At 46.0% G+C, this 26681-nt stretch overlaps 1 protein-coding gene across 2 annotated transcripts in view; it reads right to left on the reverse strand.

Annotated features, from left to right (window-relative positions):
* Nucleotides 1–511: 511 nt before the first annotated feature.
* OIP5 (Opa interacting protein 5) overlaps nt 512–26681 on the reverse strand; it is a 170737-nt gene continuing 144567 nt past the window's right edge. For both annotated transcript variants that reach the window (XM_086936582.1, XM_086936583.1), the window contains exon 6: nt 512–934. In XM_086936582.1, coding sequence (XP_086792708.1) covers nt 888–934 — 47 coding nt within the window. In that variant the 3' untranslated portion in view covers nt 512–887. The remainder of the gene's footprint in view (nt 935–26681) is intronic.

The raw sequence follows: 26681 nt of genomic DNA on the forward strand, positions 1-26681 counted from the left end.
ACTTGTTTGACAGGCCTGTGAAAATAATGGTAATAATAAAATTATAACAAAAATGATATGGACCCAGGGACTCTTCCTCTGCTGCTATGTCCCCAGGTACGATTTCATTGGCGAGGTGCTGCAAAGAAGCCAGTTATCATGTTCTCAGGAACCAATCCAAAAGTAAAGTCGGAGAGACAGCATGCAGTAAGGTCAGGGGTGCGTAGGCCCACGGCACTGCAAACAGTGAAGGTTGGCTTCAGAGAACCAGGACTGGCACAAGCCGCAAGGCTTCAAACCAATCGTAAAAATGCAAATATATAAGAAATACACAGTCATCTGACTTAGGCCTGAATCTTCCACTGGTCTGGGGACAGGCATAGGCATACAACAGTAGAATTTAAAATTCAAACTCTATGGTTTGCACTGCACATAAGATGGTCAGATAGTAATTAGATGGGATGCATCCATAGTGCAGACTGGATGCATTTGGCACAATGTAATAGAAGACACCCAAACTTCCACGTATTTTCAATGGATTTAATAGAAAAACACAAACAAAGTCTGAGTCCCATTATAACCATATAATGGAACCAGGATACATACAAAACACATAAAATATACACAAAGCCATTAATAAATTACAGAAGAGCCAGCATTACATTTTTCAGTTTCATGATAATGTGTTAAATGGATGACTGGTTACACATGTCTATGTTGACCAAGTGACAGTATTGAGATCAAAAGCTTCTTCGGTTGGGGCAGTCACTCAAGCATAAATAACAGCAAATCAATGCATAGCACCACCAGAAAGGCAACCCATGCTAAACTCATGATAACAAAATAACATAGAAGGACGCACAGGCATTCCAGATATTGAAAAGCAGAGGAATGCTTAATTCACGGGTCTAGCCAAAGAAGTCTCTGTTGCCTTTTTCAACATGGGTCATGTCTCCTAGTAAAAGAAGAAAAACATATTACAATAGAGTTAAACCATGTTAATACTATGAGTATGAAGAAGCAATATGCACAAAAAAAAGAATTATACCCCCACAGCTAGAATACTGCCGATATAGCACAGCAAGGGATTGAACTTAATTCATCATGAGAGCAACTCTTGTTTTCCTACTAGTTTTTCAATTGAGATCAATCTACCTACTGCTGTGGTGGGGGCATCATACCAAAAAGGTTCATTCATAAAACGAGGTACCTTCTATAAAATTGTAAATAAACCTACTTTGTTTCATTTTAAGTGCAGGGTAACTTTGGCAGAGCATGCATTGGTAAAAAGGGAAATACGGAAGTTGTGACCTTGTATCAAAACTGAAGGCTTTGAAGAGTAAATTGGCTCCAGATTGAATCCGATCTGAATGTTAAATTACACAGTGGTGGTCCCCACTGTGTAGTTTTAGTTAAGTCAATTTCTATAGGAAGGGCATTTTTTTCTTTGCTAATCGCTTTTACGTCACTTGACAAATCTGCATAAAACTTTTAATTTACTTCAGCCCTTCCTGTCAAGTGGGGGCCAAGAAAAAGGGATGTCAATAGGTATTTTCTATGGTAATTCCCCTAAAAAAAAATTGCCCTTCCGATACAAAAAAAAAAAAAAAAAAAAGAAATAGCTAAATGGAATTGCACCAAATCTGGTAACAATTTTGAACTTTACACAGAAAGGGGGCGGTTTGTGATTTGGTGTAAATTCGTTTAGCCATTTGAGAAATTCGTGTTTAAAGAGGTGCTCAAGGTGTCATGAAAGGATTAAAACGTTACATATATCTGAACAGTTGATACCAGGTAAGTCTTGCATTACTGATAAAACAAATATGATCTTCTGATTGGCTGAGGGATCCGCCTGGCTGGCCACAACCCAGAGAAAAATGTAGCAACTGCCATTACTGGACTCAATCCTTGTGTTAAAAAACGAAGTATAAGGAGGAAATATGACTGCTTGACGCTTGCAGTGGGGACCCCGAGGAACCTCCACCCCTATGCCCCACTCCCCATGGCCAAAACGTAAAAAAGAAATTTAAAAAATGATATGTGCCGCGGCCAACATGGTAATGGCGCATAAGCCTTACTTGAGAACGTTACAAAGGAGGATCAAGAACAACCCATCACCTGTGTTACAACCTACAACACAGCGTCCAACGAAGTAGCCAAGGTCATCAGAAAACATTTGAGAATAATCAACTCTGGACAGAGGACATGGGACATCCCTAGATTTGCGTACAAACGATGTAATAACCTTAAAGACCAATTGGTTAGCACTCGACCCAGACCACAACAAAAACAACCAACGAACACCGTCCTAAATGCATGGGGCCTACCCAAAGTCACAGGACACTACCGTTGCAATGATTGCAGCGTGTGTCACCTTACGACACACACAAAGACTCTGGACTTGGAGCCCAATAAAATCTGGACCCAACGTAACCACACCAACTGCAATTCACGCAACGTGATACACCTACTCACATGCACATGTGGCCTCCGATATGTCGGGATGACAACACGCAAAGTCAAGACCAGAATAACAGAGCATCGCAGCACCATAAGATGCAAGAAAAACATAAGCAGACTGACCAACCACTTTATCACCCACTGCCATACACCCAACGACCTAAACTGGACGGTCATTGAACAGATTCCAGAAAGCACACTGGACAACGATAAACTTCTGAGCAAAGAGCAGCCATGGATATATCGCCTTTCTACATCTACTCAAGGCCTTAATGACGCCATCCCTTGGAATTCCCTGACATGCCCATGACTCATAGGATTACACCTATAGCACCAACCTGTAAACCTACCAGGACTCACAATTTAGGCCTACCATGAATTACTAAGAACCCCCTTGTAACATATCTCTTGATAGAGCCCCACAGTTCTGAGTACTGGGTCGATGGTCCCCCCATGATCATGTTAATAGTACTACCCATCATCTCGCACCCTGGCAACATTCCCCGCCAGCACCTATGGTCTGAGTAGATTATCCAGGCACTTCACAATTGTGCTAACATTCCAGCACTTTGACTAATAATAATGCTATCTAATTGATAACTTCGAGGGGCCATCAGGAATATTGCCACAGCGAGCGCAAACTTATTAATGCCTCACCCGGCACCTTATGTGCTAATATTTCAGCGTCCCGCGCCCACGCAAGCACACTTGAACACATTCGCGCGATTCCCGCAATACGCATGCGTGGAGACTAGACAAACGCCCGCGCATGCGCACCGGTACCGCTGGGAACAAGCATGCGCGAACGCGACGCTCGTGTAGCAGAGCACACCCGGGCCCCCGCGAACACCATGACTCAACAGTTTGAGTCTATCTACCCTTTCCTCCACTATACAGATGCAAGCAATTACCCAATTAACCACGGTATAAAACGCTTGGCGATACCGGCCATTACTCACCGGTATGCGAAGGAGGCACTACAGGTCCAGAGCAGGCACCACCCAGAAAAGCTGTGAGTATGACTGAGCAACCACCACGACCACTGGTAAGCACTACCTTTTCTCCCTTACAGGTCTCCTAATCAAAGTGGCCAAAACCTTTCTCTCCCACAGGGTCAACACCCTGCCTCTTCACAAACCTTGGAGCATAATACTGCTTAAACTAGCGTAAGAAACCACCTTGCGCTTTTTCTTCACATATATGCACTATGGTTCTGATTATCGTGTTTTAGCCACTCCACCCCCGAACTACAAGTGCGAACCTCACCCTAATGGTACCACCAATACCATTACACTAGCAGCCGCCTATAGCCTGCACCCTCCTCGCTATAGAGTCGGCAGTCAGATGTATATAATGCAATACACTTATGTGACTCTTTTCCCCTTGTGTGTTTTGTCCTTGTCTATATGTTACATGTACAGGTGTTTTGAGAAGTGAATCCCCCTCTCACACATAGATAAACACTTTAGGGCGTGTAAACACATAGTCTGAATTACACACCCACTAGTTTAATCACATACACTTAGTTTTTATATAGTCCTGAAGAAAGCCAGCATATTCATAAGCATATTCATAAGACTCCCCATGGATGTGGGAGGTCGTAACTCGCCTCTAACATCCAACAGCCTTATTTTTAACCGCTGACGGTGGCCCAGGTATTAAAGTCTAATTTACCTTCGGGTACTGGGACCACCCGCCAGCCGTTTTAACATCACCTTCACAACACTCTTCACCGCACACTCAGCGACATACCTGCTCCGCTGTAACCAGGCGTCGAAGCACACCCGGGACACGCTAGGTGTCACTGGGTGGGCCCGATGATGAAGCATGCCACCAACTAGGTTGGTGGGTGAGGGCTTCATGAGCACACCAACTAGGTGCTCCTATCCCATGACAAAACATACCCGAGTCCCTAAAACTTTTTGTTAAACTCAATATGCTTAAGCTAGTCTCCTTTTGATTAACTATATATAAACCCCGGGGATAAGGACTAGCTTTCTGGTCCTCTCTCTCCCTATTGATACGCAGGCATAAGCTTCACCCCCATGATACATCAGGACCATTAGCAATGGTATGGCGGGAATACCATGATACCCATGAAAATGTAAATAAAAAAACTAAGCAGGCAAACCACAGGTGGGTTGGGTGTCCACGGTGGATAGTCTGATAAGCTGGCAAGTCAATAATTGCTCTGAAATCATCAAATTGTCTAAAGAAGAGCTGTTGTGTGATGGCATGGTCCAGTAAATTACCTGAGCTTTCATCTTACATTTAAGTTGGTAAAAAGTTCTAAAAGGGTTTATAGAAAGTGCCTAGGCAAACAATCATTTTATGTCGATTTATGCAGAATGTGTGATAATCAATGGGGTTTGATTAACTTCATCCATTTAAGATTAATTGTGGTTATGTGCTCACAGGAGCTTTTAATTATTATGTACATTAGTCCTTGAACAATAGAAAGACAATATAATGAACACAGTTTGAGATTAGCGCTCAAAACCCCGACCGGCATGTTTTTAAATGGATGACAGAAAAAAATATATTGCAGGACATTTTCAGCTCATCTGGTGAATTCTTACCCGGTTCAACAATGTCATTGCACCTGATAATAGGTGGAGTAAATTTAATCTTTTATGCCTTCATGATTGAGCCTAGGTTGCAACCCCATATTTCTTCTCAAATCTACAAAGAGCATTAGCTGTATTCAGGGAATGTATCCATTTAATCAGGTAGTTTAGGCGTCCACCAAGATTATAATTCATTGACATCCAGCTATCCGTAACATAGAAACTGCTGTAATTTAATGCCATCCAAGAACCAGTTTAGAGTGTTAAACAGCTTTCCAAAATGCATAAATTGGGTCTACCATCAAGGATTATTGCCTATGCTCCGCAAGTAACAAGACAGTGTAAATACAAAGAGGTTAATGCTTCAGGTAAAACTCTCTAGGCCAGTATTAATTTGATATGCTTGGATCTACGGAGCAACCTTTGTATATAAAAAATAATAAACAAGCATTTGCAATGCAATAGGTCTCGCATTATTAAAGTTTGAGCTATTGGTGTTGCATTATTAGCCCGTCGTTTCACGTTCACTCACTCAACAGTTCTGACTAGTGTTTCCAATATTAATAATATGAAAATGCAATATTATTGTGACTTCTTTATAGTACAACTAACAGTTTGTCTGCCTTTTTGACCTTGAAGTGCTGTGAGAGTGCAATGTACTGTTCCTGACTCGACAGGGCTGTATACGGGTTTAAGGACCGTAAACTAACTTGGTGTGTGTCTGGATACTGCCCACTGCCAGCGCTGTGTGTGTAGTGGAAACATTCCACCCCATGGACAGTACTGGGGTGTACAGAGCCCTCATAGCTATGCTTGTGCTAAATCAGCCGGTGTAGTGAGCTCTTGCTCGATGGAGTATGCTGTCTGGTTCCTTTTTGTTTGTTTTTGTTTTGCAGTTATATATAGCACGAAGTCCACCAAAAAGTATTGGAGAGATTTACAGGACAACCAGTTACATTACACAAGAACACATTGCCTACTGGAAGGCGCAGGGAGATGAACTAATTTGCCCAGAATCACAGGATCGTGAGCTAACGGCGTTACTCGAACCTGGTTCCTTAGCTCCCCCCCTCGGCAGCTCTGGTCATTACGCCACATCCTTGTGCTTTAAGGAGATTGCCTACTGTTGTGTTGTGTGCCTATGCTCTGTTTTTGTACAGTTCTATTGCAGAGAGGGCTACTGTGCCCCTAATATTCTGTGCAGAGCGCCACAGTGATGCAACGCATCAGGTGTTAGTGGGGAAGGAGGGGGTCTGGGGACCCAGTGAGCAGCAGCGGGTTATAGAGTTAGAAGACGTGTGCCCTGGGTTGTACTGTCCCTCTCGTTCCTTAGTATGCAACAGGCTGAAGACTCTACAAAGGGTACTGCCTATAAATAATAAGGTACCCCATACATTGGAAGAACTGTTCCAATCTCAAACTCTAAAAAAACAAGAACAAACGACAAAACGAGGAAATACTGATGGCTGAAAGGCCTGAAGCCTATGTGTCCGTGTGCATATTACCTTCCATCCCCGCCTAGTAACTCGAGTAGCGCGCGGAGCTTCAAACACAAAGGGGATACTTACTGTACAGCCACAAGAATAGTTTAATGGAGCACAGCATCTATTTGAGGTAACAAGTTGTGCAGCCACGCCCGAGAGCCGGCTACCAGCGTGTGACCTGAGACAGATTGTCATTCAGCCCCGCCGCTTTGGTGTCCAGCCGTTGCTCCGTGGTCGCTGAGAGGAACATGGAATTGTCTGAGCCTCAAAACAGTAGGGAATCATGCTTGATAGAGGGGTGGGGGTGGGGCGGTCACCTTTCCTATAAAATAATAACGGTCATTTCTTGATTTAAGAGTCTGTAAAGGCCTGGACATGATACTAACAAGTTAGAGCTATTGGCATTGCTCATGACATTATTTTTATTTATGTTTTTAAAACATAAATAAATGGCATTGTCATTTACAATGCCAATAGCTTAATCGCTCGCAAATGGAAAACCTATTGCATTTACACCCACACAGAGCCACACACACAAAGCCACTTACACACACATGCAGAGCCACCCACACAGTCATTCACATAGAGCCACCCACACAGAGCCACACACACACACACACACAGAGCCACCCATCCACACACAGAGCCACCCATCCACACACAGAGCCACCCATCCACACACAGAGCCACCCACACACACACACACACAGAGCCACACACACACCACAGAGCCACCCCCACACACACAGAGCCAGCCCCACACAAACAGAGCCAGCCACACACACACACAGAGCCACCCACCCACACACACAGAGCCACCCACCCACACACACAGAGCCACCCACCCACACACAGCCACCCCCACACACACACAGAGCCACCCCCACACACACACACAGAGCCATCCACACACACACACACACACACACACAGAGCCACCCACACACACACACACAGCCACCCACACACACACAGAGCCACCCACAAAAAAAGCTACCCACACAGAGCCGCACACACACAGAGACACACACAGGGAACAGAGGCCAGAAAAAACACTCACAACGAGGGGGCAGGAAAGCAAGCACAAGGAGGGGTCAGGAGAGCAAGCACAACAAACGAGGGGTCAGGAGAGCAAGCACAACCAACGAGGGGTCAGGAGAGCAAGCACATCCAACGAGCGGGCAGGAGAGCAAGCACAACCAACGAGGGGGCAGGAGAGCAAGCACAACCAACGAGGGGGCAGGAGAGCAAGCACAAAGATCGAAGGGGCAGGATAGCAAGTACAAAGAACGAGGGGGTAGGGGAGCAAGCACAAAGAACCAGGGGGCAAGGGAGCAAGCACAATGAGGGGGCAGGGGAGCAAGCACAGTGAGGTTGCAGGGGAGCAAGCACAGCCAGGGGGCAGGGGAGCAAGCACAGCCAGGGGGCAGGGGAGCAAGCACAGCCAGGGGGCAGGGGAGCAAGCACAGCCAGGGGGCATGGGAGCAAGCACAGCCAGGGGGCAGGGGAGCATCCAGTATCACTATCTGCGTGTCTAACAAAAGTGGTTTTACGAACACTGCTCGATGGCTCCCAGACCTGGTGAGGAAATCTCGGATTCACCGATACATTCAAGTGACATTAAAATGTCTCATCGATCTCTGTGTCATTTGTAATCAGGTGGCAAGGAGATGGCACAGGTGACACCACTGAGTCAATGCTCCGAAAACAGCTAATAGCGGAGGCATGCGTCAGCTGTAGATTGTGATGGGTAAGGTGAAATACAAACAACTCCAAGATGACTGCTCTTTGGGGTGGGAGTCAGTCATAGGTGACAGCCCGGGATTGCACCCAACAGTATCTCTCAGAGGTCGATAACAATCAAAAAGCTTTGATGGGAGGTGGCACTGCAAGGGTTCCCCCTCCCAAGCAGACTCACCATGCTGGCGGCTCCACAGGCGTTGCAGTAAGTAGCTCCTAAAAACCGGCGAAACAAGCCCTAGGCAGCAGCACGTTTTGGAAGATGATAGAAAGTAGGAGGAACATAGAAAAGTAACACGACTATGGAAATAAAAAGAGGACGAAGTAACAAGTCAGAAAGTACTGAGATAAATAGAAACAGAAGGTGTAAAGAGACGTCCCTCTCTGCTGTGCATACATATCGTGGCCATCTTTGAGATCTGCAGATGTTAAACACTGTCCAACCGAATGTGAGGGAGGATTTGCGTTCAAAGCGAACCTCCGTCACTTTGTACACTCGCTTTGGAAAAAGTTCTCAATTTTAGGAATTTTCCAAAACAGGAGGAAGGCGATAATTATTCAAAACGTAGGATATATTTTTAAATTACCATTCTCATCCGAAATATCCATATTTTCTAAATATAATATACTTCAAGAACGTAATAGTTTTTGTACCCTCTTGCGGTCTTCTTACCTCCGCTCTGATTTTGCCTCATGCTCTGTAAACTGCTGTAATACGTATTATTGGGGTGTGTGCACCAGCACGGTAATTTAATTCATGGACACGTACTATGAATGGAAATAAACACACCAGGATCCCATAAACAATCATTTGGGGGGTGGCGACAATAGGGAGTTGAGTCTTCAAGTGCGAGGACTGAAATGAATAAAAATGAAAGTATTAGGGTGCCCGTCGCCTGCTCTTTACCTCGTCCTGGTGGAGATGGCAAGACGGAGGAAGGCTGCAGGCAGAGGGAAGGGGCGGAGCCGAGCAGCTGCAGAAAGAGCCACCATGTTTCTCCGAGGCGAGGCAGGAATGCCTCGGAGAAACGCGCCGCCATTTTGCGACTGGGGGCGTGTTTTTCTTTCTCACCTCTTCCCAATGGCTGAAATGTAAAATTCCAACCAATGGGAAGAGGAGAGAAAGATCCTAAAAAAAAAAGCACCACCCCGAATCCGGGCTTGAACGAAGTGATGCCCCTCTTCTCCAATGGCTGGCCTCCATTTAGGAAGCCAGCCAATGGAGAAGAGGGGCAGGTTCAAGCCCCCACACTGAAAAACAAAATTTCTCGGCCAGCGAGACTGCGCAAGCGCAGCCTATGCAGACCAAGACCTAAAAAGGACTCCAAACAATATTGTACATATGACACGTGGGCAACGATTGGATAGTGTGCGACTAGGATTTTCCCAAAAATGAACAGCTTGTTGTATTATACATCTGAATGTAACGAGGGAAGCAGCAAAACAGCAGTCTGGCGGCACAATTTGCTAAGCACAGTTTATTTTGCTTAGGTGTTTTTAAGCGACACACTTAATTACATTGGCCACGCCCCTTTGAGAGACCCCTCACCCCTAGTTTTTTCATCCCACTTATAAGGCCTGCCAAGCACTGAAAAAGCTCACCCACTCAAACTATTAAAATCATATGTCCACTTATCTACACCTATCTGTAATGGGTGTATGGAGTCAACAACCTATCATTCCAGCATAGCATATATCATGATGTGACAAGTTTAAAATATATCTCAGAAACTCCTGCCCTAGGGTCAGCCAAAGTGCAGGAGGCATTTCAAACACGGGTCTCAGCACTTCATGAATCAGCGAGACTAGCCATCACAGCCAGAGCCCGAGGCATTAATGGCCTAGCTCACTGTGAGACAGCGAACAGGACAGGCTACTTGGAGCAGGCGATTTATTCATTATTTTTCCAAGTAAAGGTCCGTGCACAGCTACTACATCTTTGACAGCCCACGTAGATGCTGTAGATAACAGCCAAACAAGAAGCATGCGTCACAGCCAAGAATGGAGGGGCAGAGACGTGACTGCCCCAGATACCCTCTGACGCACAGCAGGGCAGAACTATCAGACGGACCAATGAGGCCCTGAGAAAATAAATACTATGCACTAGGGCACACGCCTGACAACATAAATGGGGAATGGATTGGCATAGCTAACGCAAAATGATGTCATGGGGGATGTCACGTGACAGGAAATAATGCACCCTCCATATCATACTCTTCAGGAACGAGAGTATTTTACATGCAAAACAGAGATGGAACCGTTCTATATAGTTCCTTCTACGAGAGCAAATGTGTGCATAAAGGTAAGTATTGATACACATGCCAAGCATTTATGTATTTAATTATTAATTGGCAGTTTTATCTGGCGCGGACAGGACCTGTGGGTGAATGAATGCTTCAGGAAACAGAAGTTCCGTACAAATAGCAGACAGGAATTATAATAAACTTTCAAAAGGTAAAGTACAGGGTCAAAAGATAAATAGTATAGCGACACCCAAGCAGTTGTAGCCGTGTCTGCGAAAGTGAAACATTGAAGGCTTTAGAAGACTATGGGCCCCATGCATCAAACCAAATACCGGTCGCAAACGGGCAGATTCTCAGAATCTGCCCCTTTGCCACCAGTATTTTTGCATTTGGGATGCATCAACCCAAATGCAACAAGCATTTAGGAAAGTTTGAGCTATTGGTATTGTAAATTACACATTTTTTATTTATGTCTTGGTTTTTGAAATAGCGAAATTAATAGCTTTGACATTTACAATGCCAATAGTTATAACTTTTGCAAATGTGACACCTATAGCATTTGTAATGCAATATGTGTTGTATTTACGTGACTTAGATGTATTGATATTACAAATAACAATGGCTTTTAATTTTTGTTTAATAATTAATACTTAAATAAAAGTTATTGTAATTTATAATGGCAACAGCTTAAACATTTGTAATTAACTGTTATGTTATGTTATTATGTTATTATGGGTCTTCTATAGCGCACGGCTACTCCAAAGGAGTGTCCCGGCGCTTTGTGCTCCAGACCCAGAAAAGGAGACTGAAAAGACATAACAACAATAAAAAGAAAGCAGAACCCGAGGATAAGACTAAAAAGCTCTAGCCAGAAAATAGCCAGGTCTTTAAACCCTTCCTAAAAGCGAGCAGATTAGGTGTGGACCGTAAAGACAGCGGTAAAGACTTCCACAACTGAGGGGCCAGCATTCTAAAAGACCGTCCTCCAACACGGGCTTTCTTTATAGGAGGGACTACTGCGAGTGCCAGTGACTCCGATCTTAAAGATCGTGTCGGCCGATAGAAAGTCAGCCTCTTCTGTAGGTATTTGGCACCCGTGGCGTGTAAGGCTTTGTGAGCTAGTGTCATGGCTTTCAATATTATCCTCTTCCGTATGGGGAGCCAGTGGAGAGATTGCAGCAGGTTCGAGGCACTGGCTCGACGATGCAGGCCAAAAATGGCTCGAGCAGCTGCATTCTGGATCACCTGCATACGCTGTAAGAGGTATTCCGGGAGACCCAGATACAGAATATTAGCGTAATCCAGTCTGGATCCAATAAGGGCCTGTACAGTTATTCTCCGATGTTCCTCGGAAAGTAATGGAAAAAACTTTCGGAGCATCCTGAGGATACCGAAGCATGTTCCTGGAAGAGTCGACACCTGGGATTTGAGCGTAAGCCCATTGTCAATTTTAATTCCCAGGTTCTTAGCCAACTCAGAAGACTGAGCTGGAGGGAACATGTCGGCGGGCCACCAACCATGCCAGTCCGGTTCCGATGGGCATCCAAAGAAAAGTATCTCGGATTTATCCGAGTTGCACTTGAGGCTGTTCAGTTGGAACCAGTTGAAAACAGCCCCAAGGCACTCATGGATACTTTCCCCATCGAATTCTTCGCTCTTCCGGCAGGTGAAAAGAAGCTGGGTGTCGTCAGCATATGAGACGATCTGGGCCCCGTAGGACTCCACCAATGCCGCCAGAGGAGTCATAAAGATGTTAAATAGAGTAGGGCTCAGTACTGAGCCCTGAGGAACTCCGACTCCCAACGGCGGCATTTCGGCAGATCCAGGGGAGGCCCAGACCGTTTGTCGACGGTTGGCTAAGAAGGAACGAAACCAGTTGAGCACCGTCCCCCCTAGACCGATGTCATGTAGTCTAGTGAGGAGATCCTCATGGGGGACGGTGTCAAAAGCCGCCGACAAGTCTAACATAACTAACATCACCCTGCCTCCGGCATCCAGCGACTCCTTCACAATCTCTGAAACTTCCAGGAGCGCAGTCTCAGTACTTAAGTTGGGTCGAAAACCCGATTGAGACGCGTGCAGAAGCTCATTGGACTCCAGGAAGTTGGAGAGCACGCTGTGAACATGTTTCTCCAAGATTTTAGTGAGTGCTGGAAGGAGCGGAATAGGTCTATAATTGGCCGGGACTTCAGGGGCAAGGCTGGGCTTTTTAAGGAGGGGAATAACCATGGCCTGTTTCCAGGAATGTGGTAAGGCTCCCTGACTCAAGGAAAGATTCAGAATAGGATTAGCTATGGGGTTGACAACGTCTGCCATTTTAGCTGAAAATTTCGCCGGGAAGGGGTCCCGTGGTGATCCAGATTTAAGATTCCTCATAAATGCTAGGGATGAGGATATCGTGAGAGGCGGGAAGTTCACCAGGACAGGGCCAGGGGTAGGCAGATGAGCTAACTCTTCCGACAGGGTCGAAAGATCGGCTATCGGTCTCGGGGGGGAAGGAATCCTGTATCTGCCTAATTTTGGTGGTAAAAAAGTTCGCAATGGTATTAGCCCAGGTCTCAGCCGGTACTTCCTGTGCTGAGTTCGATCGCAGGGTAGTGAATTCCCTTACGATCGAAAAAATCTCCTTACAGGAATTAGCTGCTTCCTCAATTCTTTTAGCGAAGTAGCATTTCTTTTCCTGTAGGACTAGTCTATGATGGGATTTAATCATAGATTTATAGGTCCGTTTAGCCTCGGCATCATATTGGGCTCTCCATGTCCGTTCGGCGACTTTACATTGTCTACGGGAGTGGGCCAACTCCACCGTAAACCAAGGGGCCGAGACCCGTTTGATGTCGGATCGGGGGGGCTGTGGAGGGGCAAGCTCATTCAATCTAGCTAAAAGCCAGGTCTGCAAAATTTCACGGTCTTTATCCAGATCACCAGTATAGGACAGAGGATGGTTCACTAGGGCCTGGGCTAACAGATCTGGAGTCACCCGGTGATAAGCCCTGAAATTGCTTCCCTGCTGTCTCATAGCGATAGTTGCTAGTTTCTCAATGCCAAATATTTGGAAATGGGCAAGTCGATGATCGGACCATAATACCGGCATGAGTGCAGTGACCTCAATTGGTGAAGTGGAAAAGACCTGGTCTAAGGTGTGACCTTTGTCGTGGGTCGGGCCAGAAAGATAGGGGAGCAAGCCCAAGGCAGACGTTACATCAAGCAACTTAATAACATCCTGATCATGATGATCTTCCATATGGAAGTTAAAATCTCCCACCAGTATACATCGCTCAGATCTCAAAACTAATGCAGACATACCTTGCTGGAGTTCCTCAAAGAAGGACCCCGCAGGTCCCGGAGGCCTATATACTAAAAGCCCCTTAACAGCTTGTTGAGGTGACAGGGATAGGGTGAAGGCAAGGGATTCGGCGCCCGTAATGGTCTCCGTGTGGATGACTGAACACGTAAAAGATTTTTTCACCACGAGGGCGACTCCTCCCCCTCTTCCCTTATCTCTATCTTGTCTATAGATGTTATACTCCGGAGGGATGGCAGCAACAATGTCCGGATGAGAGGACTCATTGAGCCAAGTCTCAGTGAGCATAAGACAGGTAGGTTTGTCCGTGGAAAGGAGATCAAAAATCTCCTGTGTATCTCTGTGCAGTGACCTGGTGTTAAGGAGTAAACAAAGATGTTTAGTGCTACACTCCTTCGTGTGGAAAGCGGGGGGAAGTACGCTAGTAAGATGCCAATTACAGCCTGGGCATTTAGGTTTACCCCTATGGCGACCAGGAAAAACTGAGTAACAGGACACCTCAACAGTGTGCAAGGAGTGGAGCTCCTGGGATGAGTAAGACAGCATGATAATGCAGGGGGAATGAGAAGTAGCGACCAAGAGAACCTGCCACGCCGAACGCCGCCGGGACGCTGACGGGCGCAGACGGGCAGGACTCTGGCACGACTCCGGCGCGTCCGCAGTACGCGTCCGCTACGCGGAGGAAAGGTGAGCTTTTTATAGCGCTACTAGAGCGCGAGGGCGGAGAGTCCTACCCCCAAGATGGCGGCCAAAGTCAGATCCCAGCCCTTGCCGTCAATACTCGGCCGAGGGCGGTCTGAAAACCCAGGCAAGGGGAAGGGAGCAGGCGAAGCGCCTAAAAGCGCTGGGAAGTCTCTAGTAAGGCAGCAAACGCTTCTTAGTCAAGCGCGAACCTGGCCTGCACACTAGCAAGGCAGCAAACGCTTCTTAATCAAGCGCGAACCTGAACTGCACACAATTTAAAATGACTCAACACGCAAGTCAATACACACAAATAAAAATGTGCAAAGGAAAGAAAGGAGACCTCCCGGCTTCCGCCTCAAGAGGGAAAAGGTTGGTAGCAGATGCTAATCCCAGAAGAAATGACAAAGTTCCCTTTTATAGCGCTACTAGAGCGCGAGGGCGGAGAGTCCTACCCCCAAGATGGCGGCCAAAGTCAGATCCCAGCCCTCGGCGTCAATACTCGGCCGAGGGAGGTCTGAAAACCCAGGCAAGGGGAAGGGAGCAGGCGAAGCGCCTAAAAGCGCTGGGAAGTCTCTAGTAAGGCAGCAAACTTTTGTGAAGATTATGTTCAGTGTATTTTATTGTGATGAAAATCCAAGAACAGAAGTGAAATATTAACATCTTTTTGTGACATTTGTAATAAAGCTTGAAACATTGAGAGAACATATTTGAACCAGTTGTTGTTGAATGGTTGTGCAGATTGATGCTGTGGTGGCGCTGAGTGATGTTGTGGTGCTCCTGAGTGATGCTGTGGTGGTGCTGAGTGATGCTGTGGTGGTGCGATAGATAGAGTGAGTGCGACAGAGTGAGTGCGATAGATAAAGTGAGTGCTATAGATAGCGGGAGGGTGATAGATAGATAGAGGGAGGTCGATAGATAGATAGAGGGAGGTCGATAGATAGAGGCAGGTCGATAGATAGATAGAGTGAGTGCGATAGACAGATAGAGTGAGGGCGATAGCTAGATAGAGTGAGGGCGACAGAGTGAGGGCGATAGAGTGAGGGCAATAGATTGATAGAGTGAGGGGCGATAGATAGATAGAGTGAGGGGCGATAGATTGATAGAGTGAGGGCGATAGATTGATAGAGTGAGGGGCGATCGATAGATAGAGTGAGGGTGATAGATAGATAGTGAGGGCGATCGATAGATAGATTGATAGAGTGAGGGCGATAGAGTGAGGGCGATAGATAGATCGTGTAATTATGTGGCACTGAGTGGTATTTGGAGTGTATGTTGCATTGGGCGCAGTGTAATTATGTGGCGTGTAATTATGTGGCACTGAGTGGTATTTGGATTGTATGTTGCATTGAGTGCAGTGTAATTATGTGGCACTGAGTGGTATTTGGAGTGTATGTTGCATTGATTGCAGTGTAATTATGTGGCAATGAGTGGTATTTGGAGTGTATGTTGCATTGAGTGCAGTGTAATTGTGTGGTGTGTAATTATGTGGCACTGAGTGGTATTGTTTGGAGCGTATGTGGGATGTTGGGGGAGGGGGCTGGGGGGTGAGGGGGGCACCTGGTTCCCTTCCATATTGCTGGAATAATGAAGGGGCAGGGGGCTGCCTCCCTGGCCTGCTCTTCTCACTCTGGGAACTGCTGGCTGTCTTGTGTGCACAGTTACCTACAGCCCACCTTGGGGCGTAACTGGGAATGGGACATTCTCAGAAACTGCGCACAATCTGTAGGCCAATACTGAAGGGGGGGTGGGGGCTTAGTCTAACGTGGGTGCTACGGCCAGAAATGTTCACTTTGGAACTGGGAATCGGGTTCCAATCTCGGCGTCAGCTCAACATCCTGTGATTCTGGGCAAATCACTTTATCTCCCCTTGCCTATAAAAATAATAATAACATAAAATTAATGTGAATGTAATGGGTGTTCTTCCGGTCCAGCTCGCGCTCCATAAGGCTTCCCCCAGTCCAGCTCACTCTGCCTGTGCAGCGTCGGGTGAGATAAGCTAGTGACGTCACCAGAGTGGAACGTGCTAGCTGTAGCGCTCTATGGTCCCGGAGGCGTTGTTTGTGCGGAGACCGTGCCTGTTCCAGGCTGCGGTTTGCAGTGCTATACTTCAAAGATTTGGGTCTTTTATGGCCGGAGGTAGCGCCCCAGGGGGAGCACTGGCCTGTTCAATGCCGATCAAAGGCTCTTTGGTGAGGTGTGAGATTGGAGAGGGGGCCGAGGGTTTTCTGGGGGATGAGGTGTCACTGTAAGACTTGGTAGCTGCTGGATAATCAGCAGAGCTGGGGTCTGGGGATGGCAAGAAACATCCGCTCTGCCTATGGGGGCCTCATGACAAGGTCATTTTTCTAAATAAGAAAAACAAGAATTTTCGGAAATTATGTAGAATAAAACAATTTGTGGAGTGCTGCAGTCGGGGCTGGAGGCTGAATTTTAATGAGGGGGGGACTGCAGTGATGGACTGCAGTGTGTCTGCTGTTATACCGACAGCATAAATCACGGCGAGCCAGACTCTGCGCCCGCAGGCACCGGCTCCTGACTGTCAGGGCGGTCGGGAGGCAGTGGGAAAGGTCGGAGGTGCCAGGGAGAGGGGGCTGGACACGGACAGGAACAGAGGAACCGAGGAAGCAAGAAAGAGAGGGGAAGACGAGGGAGCAAAGGAGGAAGAAAAAAGATAAGAAGAAAGGAGGAGGGGCAACGAGAGAAGAGAGGGATAAAAGGAGGAGGAGGTTATGAGGGAGAACAGAAGTGGATTGACAGAATAAAGACTAAGGAAATAAAGCGCGAAAGTGAGAGAAAACAAAGGAAGCAGTAGAGGCAGGCATGCAGGGTGGAAGGAATAGAGGGGAAAGATCAACAGGGTAGAAAGAAGAGAATGGAAGGAATAAAGACGGGAAGCTGCACATGGGGGACACACAAAAAAAATGAGCAGAAGGAGAGAAGGAGAAAGGCAGAAGCACAGAGAAAGAACTACTGAAGAGGATGGGGCAATGTTGCAAAGAACAAGGAATGAGGTAAGAAAGAGAAAACAGGAGCAAGAACAAGGAAGGTGGAATAAATAAGAGGAAATCAAATAAGGAAGGCAGTAATAAAGAAGACATGAGAATACAGGCGATAAAGTGGTAGAAAATATGAAGGAAGGGGAAGAAAGGTGAAAGTACACAAAAGCATGTAAGAAAATAAAAGATCCATCGAAGTTGAAGAATGGGAGACAGGGAGATTGACAAAAAGGAATACACGAAGGAGGAGACTGAGAGAAGGAGATAGAAATGGAAGGAAAGTGAACAAGTCAGTGTAAAGTGGTAGATGGAATGAAGCAGTGGCCACGCGGCTGGGCCGCAAAGAACAAAAAAAAAACCCAAGTTCTGGTATTGTGCGGAGGGGGCAGCTGGCGCTGTGCACGCGCCTGGCTCTCATGAACTGTATCCAATCCACAGTTTGGGGAGACTTTTCGGAAGCCTTACTATAATCTCGCCGAACAATGCTTAGTCATTGTTTCAGATATATATATATATATATATATATATATATATATATATATATATATATATATATATATATATATATATATATATCCATCACTACCAGTTCCCAAAAGTGAAGGGACCACCAGGAAGATTCTTGAGAAAACACTGGTTTATAAACAGCATGCTCGTGGCAAGGAACATGTAACCATTCCGCAAAGTTGTGGCAGCCAGACGCGTTTCGGGAGGAACCAACTCCCTTCTTCTGAGCTAAAAGTGCTTGTCAGGTGAACCTGCTGGTTAAGTTGCTTGCTGCCCACCACGCCCCTGGGCGGGGACGCGACCGCTCCTGCGGCATTGTGGGTGTTGTAGTTTTTTGCACTATAAATCCCAAGTGGGTGCAGGGTTCAATTGTTATGGCACAAATGTTTTGTCCCAAGTGGGTAGAGGGGGTGACTTGCTTCATGCCACGCTGCTTTATCGCTGTCTAAAGTGTCCGCGTGAGCACTTACTGGAATTGTGCTCACACGTCTCCCATCCGATGACGTCAGACATCCGGGTGGAGCTGACTCGAATCCAGAAGCTGGGGGGTCACCTTCGCGACCAGGGCGGCCGCTAACATCCATCACTACCAGTTCCCAAAAGTGAAGGGACCACCAGGAAGATTCTTGAGAAAACACTGGTTTATAAACAGCATGCTCGTGGCAAGGAACAGGTAACCATTCCGCAAAGTTGTGGCAGCCAGACGCGTTTCGGGAGGAACCAACTCCCTTCTTCTGTGGCTAAAAGTGCTTGTCAGGTGAACCTGCTGGTTAAGTTGCTTGCTGCCCACCACGCCCCTAGGCGGGGACGCGACCGCTCCTGCGGCATTGTGGGTGTTGTAGTTTTTTGCACTATGAGACGTGTGAGCACAATTCCAGTAAGTGCTCACGCGGACACTTTTGACAGCGATAAAGCAGCGTGGCATGAAGCAAGTCACCCCCTCTACCCACTTGGGACAAAACATTTGTGCCATAACAATTGAACCCTGCACCCACTTGGGATTTATAGTGCAAAAAACTACAACACCCACAATGCCGCAGGAGCGGTCGCGTCCCCGCCCAGGGGCGTGGTGGGCAGCAAGCAACTTAACCAGCAGGTTCACCTGACAAGCACTTTTAGCCACAGAAGAAGGGAGTTGGTTCCTCCCGAAACGCGTCTGGCTGCCACAACTTTGCGGAATGGTTACCTGTTCCTTGCCACGAGCATGCTGTTAATAAACCAGTGTTTTCTCAAGAATCTTCCTGGTGGTCCCTTCACTTTTGGGAACTGGTAGTGATGGATGTTAGCGGCCGCCCTGGTCGCGAAGGTGACCCCCCAGCTTCTGGATTCGAGTCAGCTCCACCCGGATGTCTGACGTCATCGGATGGGAGACGTGTGAGCACAATTCCAGTAAGTGCTCACGCGGACACTTTTGACAGCGATAAAGCAGCGTGGCATGAAGCAAGTCACCCCCTCTACCCACTTGGGACAAAACATTTGTGCCATAACCATTGAACCCTGCACCCATTTGGGATTTATAGTGCAAAAAACTACAACACCCACAATGCCGCAGGAGCGGTCGCGTCCCCGCCCAGGGGCGTGGTGGGCAGCAAGCAACTTAACCAGCAGGTTCACCTGACAAGCACTTTTAGCCACAGAAGAAGGGAGTTGGTTCCTCCCGAAACGCGTCTGGCTGCCACAACTTTGCGGAATGGTTACCTGTTCCTTGCCACGAGCATGCTGTTAATAAACCAGTGTTTTCTCAAGAATCTTCCTGGTGGTCCCTTCACTTTTGGGAACTGGTAGTGATGGATGTTAGCGGCCGCCCTGGTCGCGAAGGTGACCCCCCAGCTTCTGGATTAGAGTCAGCTCCACCCGGATGTCTGACGTCATTGGATGGGAGACGTGTGAGCACAATTCCAGTAAGTGCTCACGCGGACACTTTTGACAGCGATAAAGCAGCGTGGCATGAAGCAAGTCACCCCCTCTACCCACTTGGGACAAAACATTTGTGCCATAACAATTGAACCCTGCACCCACTTGGGATTTATAGTGCAAAAAACTACAACACCCACAATGCCGCAGGAGCGGTCGCGTACCCGCCCAGGGGCGTGGTGGGCAGCAAGCAACTTAACCAGCAGGTTCACCTGACAAGCCCTTTTAGCCACAGAAGAAGGGAGTTGGTTCCTCCCGAAACGCGTCTGGCTGCCACAACTTTGCGGAATGGTTACCTGTTCCTTGCCACGAGCATGCTGTTAATAAACCAGTGTTTTCTCAAGAATCTTCCTGGTGGCCCCTTCACTTTTGGGAACTGGTAGTGATGGATGTTAGCGGCCGCCCTGGTCGCGAAGGTGACCCCCCAGCTTCTGGATTCGAGTCAGCTCCACCCGGATGTCTGACGTCATCGGATGGGAGACGTTTGAGCACAATTCCAGTAAGTGCTCACGCGGACACTTTTGACAGCGATAAAGCAGCGTGGCATGAAGCAAGTCACCCCCTCTACCCACTTGGGACAAAACATTTGTGCCATAACAATTGAACCCTGCACCCACTTGGGATTTATAGTGCAAAAAACTACAACACCCACAATGCCGCAGGAGCGGTCGCGTCCCCGCCCAGGGGCGTGGTGGGCAGCAAGCAACTTAACCAGCAGGTTCACCTGACAAGCACTTTTAGCCACAGAAGAAGGGAGTTGGTTCCTCCCGAAACGCGTCTGGCTGCCACAACTTTGCGGAATGGTTACCTGTTCCTTGCCACGAGCATGCTGTTAATAAACCAATGTTTTCTCAAGAATCTTCCTGGTGGTCCCTTCACTTTTGGGAACTGGTAGTGATGGATGTTAGCGGCCGCCCTGGTCGCGAAGGTGACCCCCCAGCTTCTGGATTCGAGTCAGCTCCACCCGGATGTCTGACGTCATCGGATGGGAGACGTGTGAGCACAATTCCAGTAAGTGCTCACGCGGTCACTTTTGACAGCGATAAAGCAGCGTGGCATGAAGCAAGTCACCCCCTCTACCCACTTGGGACAAAACATTTGTGCCATAACAATTGAACCCTGCACCCACTTGGGATTTATAGTGCAAAAAACTACAACACCCACAATGCTGCAGGAGCGGTCGCGTCCCCGCCCAGGGGCGTGGTGGGCAGCAAGCAACTTAACCAGCAGGTTCACCTGACAAGCACTTTTAGCCACAGAAGAAGGGAGTTGGTTCCTCCCGAAACGCGTCTGGCTGCCACAACTTTGCGGAATGGTTACCTGTTCCTTGCCACGAGCATGCTGTTAATAAACCAGTGTTTTCTCAAGAATCTTCCTGGTGGTCCCTTCACTTTTGGGAACTGGTAGTGATGGATGTTAGCGGCCGCCCTGGTCGCGAAGGTGACCCCCCCAGCTTCTGGATTCGAGTCAGCTCCACCTGGATGTCTGACGTCATCGGATGGGAGACGTGTGAGCACAATTCCAGTAAGGGCTCACGCGGACACTTTTGACAGCGATAAAGCAGCGTGGCATGAAGCAAGTCACCCCCTCTACCCACTTGGGACAAAACATTTGTGCCATAACAATTGAACCCTGCACCCACTTGGGATTTATAGTGCAAAAAACTACAACACCCACAATGCCGCAGGAGCGGTCGCGTCCCCGCCCAGGGGCGTGGTGGGCAGCAAGCAACTTAACCAGCAGGTTCACCTGACAAGCACTTTTAGCCACAGAAGAAGGGAGTTGGTTCCTCCCGAAACGCGTCTGGCTGCCACAACTTTGCGGAATGGTTACCTGTTCCTTGCCACGAGCATGCTGTTAATAAACCAGTGTTTTCTCAAGAATCTTCCTGGTGGTCCCTTCACTTTTGGGAACTGGTAGTGATGGATGTTAGCGGCCGCCCTGGTCGCGAAGGTGACCCCCCAGCTTCTGGATTCGAGTCAGCTCCACCCGGATGTCTGACGTCATCGGATGGGAGACGTGTGAGCACAATTCCAGTAAGTGCTCACGCGGACACTTTTGACAGCGATAAAGCAGCGTGGCATGAAGCAAGTCACCCCCTCTACCCACTTGGGACAAAACATTTGTGCCATAACAATTGAACCCTGCACCCACTTGGGATTTATAGTGCAAAAAACTACAACACCCACAATGCCGCAGGAGCGGTCGCGTCCCCGCCCAGGGGCGTGGTGGGCAGCAAGCAACTTAACCAGCAGGTTCACCTGACAAGCACTTTTAGCCACAGAAGAAGGGAGTTGGTTCCTCCCGAAACGCGTCTGGCTGCCACAACTTTGCGGAATGGTTACCTGTTCCTTGCCACGAGCATGCTGTTAATAAACCAGTGTTTTCTCAAGAATCTTCCTGGTGGTCCCTTCACTTTTGGGAACTGGTAGTGATGGATATATATATATATATATATATATATATATATATATATATATATATATATATATATATATATATATATATATATATATATATATATACATATGCAACAAGGCTCGCTCCAACCACAACTTCCACACGGATTTGCAACAAGAAGACGAGGTAGACCCAATTCAGTGCTTCCTGTTATTAGAGAACGCCACCAGCCATCACGACGCGTTTCGGCAGATCCCTGCCTTGATCACATGACAACATTATCGTGAAACACACACACCTATTTAAAGTGGCAGTGCATTAATAGACATCGAAGACATGTATTTGAGTACTCCAGTCTTTTTTCTAGTACCATGATCACATGAGTTTTTTAAAATATTTGTAAAAAACATTTGCTTAATAAATTCTTGCTTAAATGCAAATACATATACGGTAATCGGACCATTATTCCATTACTTACCTACACATTTGGAATTATTACCGACCATTCAGAAAATGTAATCTGGATCACATGCATCTATACTCCTCATAAAAACATATCAAAGTCTTTTGACGCATAACTGATATCACTGAAAATTTTTCAACCTGCTTCTTTTTCATCTTGAATATTTCTTATATTATGCTCCACTAAAAAAACCCATCTTATATCACCTTAATGGTGATATCTCCTAATTTGCAAAGAAAAAGGTGCTAAAAAATTGATAAACATTACCCCACCAATTGTGTTTACTTTAATCATTGTACTTGATTAAGCACATCATTTGATTCTTGGCAACCGAGTTATCATACCTCCTTCAACTCCTTGGCTTATGCTATCTATTCCCAAATGTCAGCTTAACCACTATCTATGCATATTGCTCTAGGTTGCCTTTTAAGCATATTTTGCTTATGTCACGGGGCAGGCTACATGGATATAAAAATGGATTTCATATAATTAAGTGAATGATTCCCACAATTTGCTAGGCATGATATAACAAAACCCTGCACAAGCCAATTCATTCCTTAAGAAGAACTTTATCCTTTATCTTTTAAACCCATATAGAAAAATATATAAATCAATCTATTCCATAAAAAATATGTATTGCACAAATATTTACAGAACCTTAATTTCGTGAATGAATTTCATAATTCCTTACTGACAGTGAACCAAGATAAATAACAGATGCGGACAAATTATTTCATTGATGTGTACATTACCATTTCCATGCTTTCCAAATTTATGTAATTTTTACACTAAATCATCATTGTGCGGTTATATATATATATATATATATATATATATATATATATATATATATATATATATATATATATATACCTACAGATGTGGATGGGAATTGCTAATCTACGTATGTGTACAGGTCCTCAGCCATGTTGAGCCAGTTTGGCTGTTTAGTGTTTAATAACAATATGTAGTGGGTCTCCAAACGACGTAGCAGGGTCACTGTTGTTGATCGCCCTAATGTGTTGCAATACCCTTTTATGCCCAGGTAGCTTGGTACTTCCTATATACTTCAGATTGCAACTGCATTCCAGGATGTACACTACATACTCACTTTTACACGTTAAGTGATGTTTAATCATTTGGGGTTTCAGACTAAAGGCGGTATTGAATGATGTTTTGTTTATACCAAAAGAGCATGCTTTACAGCTAGAACATTTAAGAAAATCCCTTCCGGGCCGCTAGCCATTCCATGGTGTTTTTACATTCAGGGCTGCTTTTTACCAAAATATCGGCCATGGATGTGGACTTCCTATATGTTATGGCAGGATATTCCGGAAGTAAGTCACCAATTACCGGATCGTCCTTAATAATGTGCCAGTTACGTTGAATAATCTTACGTAACTTATGTTGACGGCTATATGTAAGGATTAATCTCGGGCCTTCCTCATCTTTAGGTGTATTTTCATGTTGCCCATTTATAGGAGAACCAACTACCTCCAAAAGGTCTTCCCTGGCCCTCGACCTAGATTTTCTTATTGCTGTTTCAATCGTCTTGGCACTATACCCACGATCCATTAATCTTGACTTGCTCTCTTGTTGGTGTTTGTCCAGTTCTGCATCATTGCTGCATATCCTGCGCAGCCTAAGCATCTCCCCATAGGGGATGCTATGTATAAGATGTGCTGGGTGCGCACTGGTCACATGAAGCAACGTGTTGCCAGCTGTCTCTTTTCTGTATAGTGTAGTGCTTAATGTCCGATTTTCTATGGTGACCTGTACATCTAGAAAAGATATCTGATGGTTACTTATATGAGATGTAAAACTTAAATTCATCTCATTTTCATTGATACATTTGATGAAGGCTTCTGCCTCTTCCTGTGTTCTATTCCAAACAATCATAAGATCATCAATGTATCTTAAACATGATATAATGTTGTCACTGTATGTGTCCCTGTATTGCCTCCTGAGGACCAGCTCCTCCCACCAACCCATGAACAAACATGCATAGGTGGGGGAGAAGCTGGACCCCATGGCAACTCCCTGTACTTGGCGGAATATCTGTTTGCTGAAAAGAAAATAGTTATGCTCTAAGCAAAAAGTCAACATATCCATGAGCATTTTGTTGTGTTGGGTGTACTCTATAGATCTCTTGGATAAAAAATATTGCACTGCTTTAAGACCATCAGGATTTCTTGTACATATATATAACGAGGAGACGTCAAGGGTAATTAAACAATAACCTTCCCACCATTCCACCTTGCCGATTTTGAGTAAAAAATCCCCAGTGTCCCTTACATAAGGTTCCAGTTTTTGTACATGTTCTTGCAAGAAGGAATCTATGTATTTTGACAGGTTCTCTAGGGGTCCATCACACGCCGCGATGATGGGGCGGCCCGGCGGTTTTTCCTTGTTTTTGTGGATTTTTGGTATATAGTAAACTACCGGCGTTTTGGCATAATCCTTCTTTAAAAACTTACATTCCTCCAAGCTCAAGAGTCCCGGACTCTTCCACACCAGTAATTTGCTGCAAAGTACATCCTGCATTTGTTTATAGTGAAGGGGAGAGCTACGGTGATAGTATCGGGCATCATTCAGTTGGTTATTGGCTTCAGCCAAATATTCAGAGAGAGGCCACAACACTATATTCCCTCCCTTATCCGAATTTCTTATCACTATATTATTTTCCTTTTTCAGTTTATCCATTAATAACCCATAACTCCGCTCTTGATTAGTCAACTTCCTCTTAGTCATTTGTCTCTTTATATTTCATTTTTTAAATTGAGCCACCACAATGTCATTGAATACATCTATTGAGTCTTTTGCCATTACTGGGACAAACTTGGACTTCTTTTTTAAAGGGGTTACCTGTTTTTTATTTCCAATACCGATTGTTTCATGTGTGTTTAATGGTGGAAATGCCGGTTGACTCCCTCCGACAGATTGCTGTTTTGTGAACTTGCAGGACTATTTACTATCGAATGCAAATCTGCAAATAGTTCATAGTCCCCAGCAGCCAGGTTTGATGTATCAGTCCTTGAGGTTGTATTAGAACCCAGTTTGGTAGATGCTCTCAGTTTATGAAATTTTTTCAGCTTGAGTTTTCCTATGTATTGGAATACACCTGCCCTGGTTTTGGTGTATTGGAAGTTTGATTCAGGACAGTACGATAGACCTAACGATAAAAGCTGCTTTTCTGCTGCTGAAAGATTTATCCGTGCCAAATTTATGATGGTATTTGCATTAAGTTGTTTTTTTTTTTTCCGCTCACTTCGAGTTTTTGTTTTTCCAAGCCCCCCTGCCCAGACTCCCTCGTTTCGCAGCGTTGTTTATGGGCGGCCCTCTTCTCCCTCCTCCTTGTGCGCTGTTTTTTGCCAACTGCACCTTACTGGGGAGAAGGGTTTCCTGCCTGCTACGCCGTATGTATTCCAGTTCTTCCGCCATGGTTAATTTCACTGCATTCTCGAGTTCCTCTCCGCCCTCGATCTCCGATCCGCTCTCTTTTATCGAGCTTGTTCCTGATAATGAGGACGCCTCGGGCTCCAATTCCTCCATTGGCAATGAGGATTTATTTATGCCGTGTTGGTTTTTCTTAGCTGCGGTTTTTCGCAGTGTCAAATTTTCTAGAAAACGTAAATATTTGTCCCTTTTCATAGTTTTGATTGTCCCTTCTAAATTTGTACGTTTTACGAGCCTTTATTTTTTCTTCCTCCTTTTGTAACCTTTGTCCCATTTCATCATTCAACTTGGTTTTCTGTTCTTGTGGGTCACTTAGCGCTTGGATTTCACTTCGTATGACTTCTATTTTGGGCAAAATTTCCTCTTGATCGCTTTCTGAGTATTTGACTAGCAATTCTACTAATCTCCGCGATGAGTCCAAATTGCACTGAGCCCATTCTGCCATTAACTTGGGATTTGGTGTATCGTAACTGGGGGCAATCAT

This window comes from Lissotriton vulgaris, chromosome 9 (genome assembly GCF_964263255.1).
Source record: "Lissotriton vulgaris chromosome 9, aLisVul1.2, whole genome shotgun sequence".
Classification (NCBI taxonomy): Eukaryota; Metazoa; Chordata; class Amphibia; order Caudata; family Salamandridae; genus Lissotriton; species Lissotriton vulgaris.